This window comes from Hermetia illucens, chromosome 4 (genome assembly GCF_905115235.1).
Source record: "Hermetia illucens chromosome 4, iHerIll2.2.curated.20191125, whole genome shotgun sequence".
In the NCBI taxonomy this organism is placed as follows: domain Eukaryota; kingdom Metazoa; phylum Arthropoda; class Insecta; order Diptera; family Stratiomyidae; genus Hermetia; species Hermetia illucens.
This window is the reverse complement of record NC_051852.1, coordinates 103,527,441-103,537,302: the sequence shown is the minus strand read 5'-3', so window position 1 is coordinate 103,537,302 and position 9,862 is coordinate 103,527,441. Positions and strand designations below refer to the sequence as shown.

At 36.1% G+C, this 9,862-nt stretch overlaps 2 protein-coding genes across 2 annotated transcripts; one reads left to right on the top strand and one right to left on the bottom strand.

Moving 5' to 3' along the window:
* Window positions 1-648: 648 nt before the first annotated feature.
* LOC119654014 lies at window positions 649-1,047 on the bottom strand. The gene has a single exon (XM_038059177.1). The coding sequence runs from the start codon at window positions 1,045-1,047 to the stop codon at window positions 649-651; it is 399 nt and encodes a 132-aa protein (XP_037915105.1).
* A 5,229-nt stretch (window positions 1,048-6,276) lies between these two features.
* Window positions 6,277-7,476, top strand: LOC119654013. The gene has a single exon (XM_038059176.1). The coding sequence runs from the start codon at window positions 6,277-6,279 to the stop codon at window positions 7,474-7,476; it is 1,200 nt and encodes a 399-aa protein (XP_037915104.1).
* Window positions 7,477-9,862: the final 2,386 nt, after the last annotated feature.

The following is a 9,862-nucleotide window of genomic DNA, read 5'->3' as shown; positions in this document are numbered from 1 at the left end:
GAAAATATTTTTTACAGGCACTTTAAATTAGAGTTCGATGACGACAAAATTTTAACAGTTCGATGTACATATGATAGCAACTATTCCATGCGCTCACTGAAAATCGCATGTTATGAATACCATGAGTTCGAAACCGAAAGAATACTCAGTAATGGCGAGGTTGAGTATATAAAACAGGCAGATCCAGACTATAGGAGAAATATAGAATTTCTGGACTTGAAGAAAATGAAGCAAACCTATTCTATGAGTATTGCTTGAACCGCGAACCTGTGCACAACGAATTAAAAAAATGACGACGACGAATAAAAACAACAACGATGTGGCCGACGACCTTCAACGTTCTATTGAGGACTTGAAACAATTTTTTTGTACCAACAGATTGCTAATTCTTACGGAGCACTTTAACCAATTTATAAGCAGCTATACGTTTTTGAAACCATACGCTGAAATGCCGCAGAAAGTCAGCCAATTTGGAAAACATTACGTGAGCTGCCCGTGGGCATATGACGATGCAAAATGCGGACCAGACACTTGTGAATGTTATAGTGTGCGCAGGAGAATAAATGAAATGAAAAACCTTGTTCAGTTTTACAAAAGATTAACTTTTTTTTATTCTTCAATCAAAATTACAGTGTTTCATTGTGAATCTTAATATATCATATCCTTGGTATTTATCCAGGAATTGTGTTTGGTTGAGAACCACTTCACAAACGCGTGGTTACCATTCCTTTTCAATATTTTTTCCACAAGATAAATTGACGGATGCTCAGCTTTCAATAGTTCAGGCTCATAAAAACCACCTTCAATTTTATTTCCTTCGTAATCTTCTAATAGATATGTAACGGGATTGGTAATACGAATTTCGCGAATCTTGAAAATTTTCGTGGTCCAATTGGGTGTGTAGCCCTTTTCAAATACATGCTTGTATTTACTGATTCGAAAATGATCACCCACATTATATTTAAATGGACCCATCGCCTTAATGTTGTTGTATACGGTAGACAGGAGTAATTTTTCATTGGAACTATTCACAGCAGACGGAGCCATTTTAATTGATCGGTGTTTTTTATTATTGTAGGCGTCAACTATATCATCGACTTGTAGTTTCCATTCATACTAAACTCTTTCCACATCATATTCTTTAGGGTACGATTGAATCGTTCAACAATTGATGCCTTAAGTGGACTATACGTGGAATAATGGTTTATTTGATATTTTGTCATAACATTTTTAAAATGTTTGTTGTAGAATTCTTTTCCGTCGTCTGTTTGTAGGTTTTTAGGAATGCGTCCTCGTTGGAGAATGTGTTCAATTGCTATAGCAACTTCTTTGCCCGTTTTTGTTTTGATGGAAGCCGTCCACGCAAACTTGGAAAACGTGTCGATGATCGTAAGAAGGAAACGGAACCCCGTATTGTCGCTAACATATGCTCCCATTTCAACTACATCGGCCTGCCACAAGTCATCCAAACCTTTAATTATGACTCGTCGTCGGTTAAAATTTTTTCGAGCTGACCTATGTAATTCGTTTACTACTTGCCGTTTGCTCATTTTAGAATGAACTGAATTTCGTAATATGATTGATAATTGTATTTGTTGTTTTTTTTTAAGGTATGACTTTGAACTGTCATCATCATCATAGCTTTGTAAGTTCGTCGATTTCAAGTTGAATTTGTCTGTCTATATATTCTTTCAGTTTCTCAATGTTAATATCAACGTAGTTCTTTGTAGAAGCATCAGCATCCTCAACGGGTTCTCCAAGATTCTTGAGTTGTTTGAATTTGATGTTGTAATCACCGCTTTCCGTTTTATTAAATCCTGCGCCATGCAAACCTTGTAGACCATCCTTACCAGGTTTTCCTTCCGGACCTCGGGGACCCGATGGCCCCTGCTAACCTATAGGACCTTGGGGACCCGGGGGTCCTTGAAGTCCTTGCACACCACGTTTTCCTCCTCCAGTATCGTTTGAAAATCGACCAAATTTATCAACACCCATTTAATAAATGAAGTGAGCTGCGCGTTTATTCTATTATTTGTGATTCTTTCAATTCTTCAATGATTGATATAATTTCATTGTTATGATTATTGTGACCGGCTTGCTGTGACGCAATGAGTAACCGCAATCGACTTACTAGTTCATTGGGATCATCCCAATATATATAGTCAATTTGTTTGTTAGACGTTTCCATTAAATTAGGGTTTTTGCATTTAATATTAGGGGTTCGTGTTAACCCTTTTCCTTCTTTTCTATTTAACAATTTAGAAATTATTCTTGTATATTTAAAGCTTCGATTTCTATTGATTTGACTGCTACTGTCATAAGAACGCCTGTGTGCATTAGAGTGTAGAAGAATACTTTTATAATTCTCTAAATCATCGTCGGAATATATTGTTTCATCTGGATACTTCATAAAAAGCAGTTCATATAAACCCCGACTTCCAATGTAAGATTTTTCATATACAATTATATGATTATCATCGATTGCGAAATCTGAATTTCCTATTTTCCACTGATTTCCATTATTGTCATCCCTATATACCCCATAAATACTGTCAATTACAGATGGTTGATTTACATAGATATCTAGATATTGCCTAGCAACATCTGAAAAATGATTTTGCTTCAGGTATTCTCCCAGATATTCTTGCCCTTCCGGAGTGGCAACATATTGGCGAACAGCTTTTGTAGAAGACTTAGGAGTTTCAAAAATGTGTTCATTTTCTTCATAGACACGATCTCTCTTTAATTCCTCATCTTTACATTTAATACGAGCTGATGAAGACTCTTCTTTAAACTCTTGTTTTTTCATGTCTTGTTCCTGCAATACTTTAGCTTTTTTAACAAATTCTTTGAGGGGTTCCGTGATGGGCTTAAATGTTTCTTCCAACTGAATCTCTGTTCCGGCTTTGTTAGCTTTCAGCTGTTGATATTTTTTCCTTATTGAATCGGTTGTCTTTACAATATCACTGAGCAACTGTTTGTCAAGCTTTGTTCTTTTCATTGTTTAGGGAAACAGCAACGGATGCAATTGGTCAAATTTCGAAATATATCTAAAATGTTTTGAAATATTCTTTCAATAGGTTCTAGTTTGATTTTGAACTGATTTTTGCAGCACCTAAATCGATTTGTTTCTTTTTTGAATTGTTTGGAACTGTCCTCACTGTTGCTGCACTCAAACCGTATTGAACTGTTATCGAACTGTATTGAACAGCTATTGAGCTGCATCAAACTGATCCTTTGAACTGAACTGCTTTGAACTGTTCGTGAACTGATTTTAACTGCTTTGAACTGCTCCTGGACTGCTTTGAACTGCTTCTGAACTGCTTTGAACTGCTCCTGAACTGCTAAGTTGGTAATGATGCTTTTAATAGATGTGGGGTTCTTTCCATACTGTGGATTTGCTTTTATAGTATTATGAATATATCGAATCCCTTTCGATATCGACCCTTCTCTAAAGAACTGTCTTTATCAATTACACAGAATCCATATTTATCATTCCAACATTCAGCACAAATGGTTCTAAACTGTTCGAAAGTCATGTCGGTGTTTACGTGATCATTGTAAATGTGTCTTAAATTCATATCATCCTGTTTGAATATAATCAAAAAATTTGCGTTATCTCGAATAAGGTGTTTCGGTATTCTTGTATATGCTTGACACAGATAAAAGCTATCAATATTATGATGTCGTCCCATACAGAAATATGATCGAATATTCTCTTGTTTCTCGCTGGCAATATCATCGAAAATGAAAACAGAGTCAGATTTGGCTTCTCCAGGCGAAATCACTTCACTATTATTTGAGAATGTATAGAAGCCCAATCCGGAAATAGCTTTAACAGCCTGCTTCAAATGTTCATATTTGGGTTGATGTAATGATTTCGAGTAGATGTAAATATTTTCAAATTTTATACCATTTGGGTGCTTCAATAGAGAAAGCATAACGTTAGTTTTGCCGCAGTTAGAAGGACCCGTAATAATACCCCGAATATTATTGGGCAATAAATTGCTGTGTTTAGCTATACAGCTTTCATTTGTAATGTCAGTGTTTTCCACCACCAACCTTTGTTGTTGTTGTATAAACTGCATTATCAGTGCAACTAAACAACCAGACTGAAAGTAATTACGTTGTTGCAAAAAGTGTTATAGTCTGCGAGAGTTGTTGAACCGAGCAGGATTATACGCATACATAGACGCAAAGAGAACCGTCACTATAAAATGATTGATCATAAAAATAAATATACTAGTACAACACGAAAAGCGGTGAAAGGAAGAGGTGTGATTAATACCCTAATCAATAAACTTCCAATTGAACTGCATCTACCTGGTTATCAATACTGTGGTCCTGGTACAAAACTAAGCGAGCGGCTTGCTAGAGGTGATCCAGGAATAAACTTATTGGATCAAGCCTGTAAAGAGCATGATATTGGATATTCAAAATTTAAAGAAACGGCTGATCGTCATATATTAGATAAAATATTAGCTGAAAAGGCATGGCAACGAGTCAGATCAGCAGACGCAGGATTGTCAGAACGAGCTAACGCACTACTTGTAACCAACATGATGAAAGCTAAAGTAAAATTAGGAATGGGAATGAAGAATAAACCGAAATTTGGAACAATTGTTTCCAAAGTCCGAAGGATTGTCAAAAGAAAGAAACCCGACACAATGAAAGCGAGTATTAAAGTAGCCTTAGCTGCTGCAAAGAACATAACAAAGGGACAGAAGAAGACTCTTAAGACTCCAAGGATAATACCCATTCCTAAAGTTGGTGGAGTTCTACCTTTTCTAGTTCCTCTTTTCGCAGGATTATCTGCTATTGGTGCTTTATCAGGTGGAGCTGCGGGAATAGCGAAAGCTGTTAATGATGCTACCAATGCCAAAAAGACCTTAGAAGAAAAACAGCGTCATAATCAGAAAATGGAGGAGATAACATTAGGCCGGGGATTGCATTTAAAACCGTACTGAAAAGGATTAGGGTTGTTTTTAAATCCTGCTTCAAAAAACTTTTAAAAACGCTACCCAAGAGAGCATTAAATGAGAATGATTTAAAGAGATTCGCCAGATTCTTGTCAAACTTCAGAGGAGTTTTCATGCGAAATAATTTACCGAAGGGAGCTGCAAAGCAAAACGAATGTGGTATTGTAAATCTGGATAATATGCAGGGTTCTGGTACTCATTGGGTAGCATACAAAAAACAGAATCGATATGTGGAATACTTTGATAGTTTTGGAAATTTACCTCCACCGAAAGAGCTAATAGATTATCTAGGTTCTAATATAAAATACAACTACAATGCATATCAAAGCTACGACTCATATAACTGTGGACATTTATGTTTGAAATTTTTGTACAATCTTTTGTAAATTTTCAATGCACCTATGTAAATATATATATATATATATATAAATACTTTTAAAACTGAAAATCAATCATTGTTTTATATACTGCCATGGCACTTACATTAACTCTAAGTGGAAATTCATCCATTCTTACAACTGAATATTTTCCACCAATCGATTTACAAGGTGGTTACGTATGCGGACTTGTTGATTTTCAAACATATAATTCTATACCTAACGTGGATGAAAAAAATAATTTATTTCACATTGGGAAGCACATTATAGAAATACCCATTGGATCGTACGAAATTGATGATATTGCCAACTATCTGTATAAAGAACTAGCGAAGATCAATGACAAAATAATTCTTTTAATACAGGCTAATAATAATACACTCAAAAGTGAAATAAAGTCAAATGCTCCAATTTACTTCAATGAAGAAAGATCCATTGGTCAATTGTTGGGATTTGCTAAACGAGAATTGAAAATCTATGAAAAACATACTTCTGATCTACCTGTGAGTATAAGTAAAGTGAACGTAATACGGATTGAGTGTAACATAGTTGGAAATTCTTACATCAATAATATTCCCTCACACACAATCCATGAATTCTCACCTGAAGTAGGACCAGGTTACAAAATAGTGGAGGTTCCTAGTAACGTCATTTATTCACCGGTAAGCCTTAAACGAATAAGCACGCTAACTCTTAAGCTGATTGATCAAAACGGAGATATAATAAACTTCAAGGGGGAAACAATAACGATTAGACTTTATTTAAAGCCTCAGGATGCTGCAATATAACGATGATAAATACCTGCCCGATAATGTAGATAGAATCAGTTCAATCAGAAAAATCGAACGAGCTAGACCGCGATTAACATTGCAAAATAAACAGTATCTAAAATTATTGGGATTCAAATTGAAACAAAAATAATGAGCGATATCCTGAACGTTACACGTAAAATCAGTTTTGATAATAGTATATCAAAAATCGAATACCATAGCTACTCTCCATTCTTATCATCATACAACTCCAGTGATGAAATCCGAATACCCATACAACAACAGGATTTGTGTATTTTGCCGAGTCAGAGTTTCATTTACATTGAAGACGCCTTAACTAAAACAGATGGAACAATATCAGCACTAGCTAAATTGACGAATAATAGCGTAGCTTTCCTATTTGATGAGATAAGATATGAACTGAATGGAGTAGAAATCGATCGAAACAAAAATGTGGGAATAACATCGACGTTAAAAAATTATGTATCACTTAATGAAAACGAAAGTAAAATGCTTTATAATGCCGCTTGGTCACCGAACGAATCTATCACGCCGTCAAGTGGTTACTTCAACTTTTCTATTCCGCTAAGAAAACTTTTGGGATTTGCCGAGGACTACAAGAAAATTATTGTAAACGCTAAACACGAACTAATTTTGGTTCGCACTAGAAGCGATGAAAATGCATTTATTTCATCCACTGATAATGTACACATCAAAATTTTTAAACTACAGTGGAAGGTGCCCCATGTTAGTCCCGATGGCACTGAAAAATTGTCAATGTTGAAATATATTGAATCGGGACATCCGATTCAAATAAGCTTTCGAAATTGGGAACTGTACGAATATCCGGTTCTACCCACAACAACAGATCATGTGTGGAATGTGAAAACCACAGGTCAACTCGAAAAACCTCGATATGTTATTTTAGCTTTACAGACAAATCGAAAAAATCTCAAAGGCAAAGATGCCACCAAATTTGATCACTGTGATTTAACAAATATCAAAATACATTTAAACTCCGAATCGTATCCTTATGACGATATGAATATTAAATTTTCCCGTGATCGATTCGCTCTTCTCTATGATATGTACTGCAATTTTCAACAATCTTATTACGGTGTACAACCTCAGCCACTACTTTCACGAAGCGAATATAAGGAATCTGCACCAATTATAGTAATTGATTGTTCACGTCAAAATGAATCCATGAAATCTGGCTCAGTGGACATAAGGTTAGACATGAAAACATCTGCAGATGTGCCTGCCTTAACAACGGCTTACTGCTTGCTCCTTCATGATCGTGTGATAGAGTACAACCCACTTACTTCTTCAGTTCAAAAACTTGTATAAAAACTATGGAAACCATAAATGTTAATTCAGTATCTCGTTTACATTCTGCGCGCAAGCAAACTATACCATTTCATCACCATGACGACGATTTTCGTTATCGATATGCAAGGATTTAGAGGATGCAACAATACTTTCATCATCAAAGAGTTAGCTGTCGTAAATGTAAACGAAAATTTTCATCGACACTTTATACTGAAACCTCCCTTCAGTTTTTCAACACTATCAAGAGAGCGGCAATGCCAGGCACACTGGGTATACGAAAATCATCATGGATTGAAATGGGAAGGTAGGCTAACAACATTTTGGGAAGTGAAAGAATATTTACTTCTAAACATGAAAAATACAACCATCTACGTCAAAGGAACAGAGAAGAAAAAATGGCTGGATGATTTGCTGGGAAATATTGCACTGGTATTCAATGTGGAGGATCACAGCTGTCCGAATCTAAAATCACTGAAACAAAATTATCCCGACATGTTACGCTGTAATGCCCACAGCGGATGTTGCGCGCTGAAAACGCATTCCTTCTGAAAAAATTTATAACTCAAAATAATAATAATAATCAAATGTAATAAAAATAAGTTTTCATTGTAAATAATAAATTTTGTTTTTCTCTTTATTGTAAGTAATTTTTCACATCTACATCTACATTTTCATGGTTTATTATTATATATGAAGAAGGAATTCCAAGTTTTTGGAATTGGCCGCACCGCTGCAACTTAAGGACAACTTCCCTGTATTGAAGTCGTCCAACACATTATCGCTACATTTACTATAGCGCGATGGTAAAAATAGCCGCATAGTACCCTCCAAATCCACGACGATAGTCTGTCCATATCTATAGAAAAAGCAATAAAAAAAAATGTTAGCAGAAGAAAAGTTTAATTTTAAATTCTAACTTACCGTGTTTCCATTCTCTCGCCTCCGGTGATGTGGTACCGCTTTCCCACTTCCAACTCTGACGTTTTAATATAAATGAGCGGTTTGCAGCCCAATAATTCGTTAATCGAATCCATCCTCTACGGCAACTTTTCACTTATAACAAAATCTCTTCACAAATTCCACTATTTATATTAATTTGTCATCCAAACAATTAGCACATGGCACTCAAACGATCGCCTCTTATCAGCAACCTCAACAACAACAACAAAATCAGCCAAGTACATTTAAAATCTACAAAAAACCATCATTTTCAAACTTACTACATATTCACCTGCGGTCTAATATACACACGCTCCCAAATATGTCAACCTGATAAGCAATTCCCCATCACCCAAGCAATACGCACATGACATCCAACAACAACAAACACGCACGCCGCCCCGCCCCGCCCCGGCCCGGACCGAGTTTCAACGAACCCCCGCGGACGACCCCCAACGAACTACGCTTCCCTAAAAGTCGCCCCCGGCACGCGCCAAACCGGCCGCCCCAAACCACAACATTTTCATATGAAACTGGATTCGAACATACATGCCGTCTCAAAACCGCAAGATTTTTATATGAAAGTGGATTAGAACATACATATTTATACTACTTCTGTTGGCTGACAACAACCGTGCGCGGATTTCATCATCGTAGTTGTTATCGGTTGTGATTTTCGACCCTAGGTAGGAGCAATTGTCAACGGTCTCAAAGTTGTATTCTCCAATCCTTATTCTTCTTCGTGTTTGTGTTTGACCAGTGCGGTTTGATGTTGGTTGATTCGTCTTCGGTGCTGACGTTGCCACCATATATTTTGTCTTGCCTTCATTGATGTGCAGCCCAAGATCGCTTGTCACATTGAGAAAATCTGATCTGTTGCTGGTTTGTCTGGAGTAAAGCCTCTATGGGCTAGTGATGTTCTGGGCGTATGGGGCTATCCGGCCTAGCAAGATAGTGGAGAACATCTTATATATGGTACTTAGCAACGTGATACCTCTATAATTGCTGCACTGCGTGATATCCCCCTTTTTATGTATGGGACAAATAATGTCACTTTGGAATGGATATTTTAGCAATTTCTTTTTCTCGTATTATAAAAATCTTGTCGATTTTTATGTTTCCTTACAGTTTTTTTGTGTTAACATGAACGAACAATTTATAATATCAAATCTTTCGACTCAGTTGAAGCTTAATAATATAAATCACATTCAAGTCGACATCACAATATCTTTTCATGAAACCCGTTCTAAAATATTTCCACAAAAAGAAAACTTCTCACACAGTCTCATAGTTTGATATGAAACAGTTTCTAACTTCACCAAACACTATCATTAGAAAGCAAGCAACTTTATGAATCTTTTACTGGTTTTCAGCTACTCTAGATAATTGGAAAAAATTGAAAACTTTAGGTATGGCTTAAATATGTTGTGCCTAAGCGAATACATGAAGCACACCAACTTTTTTT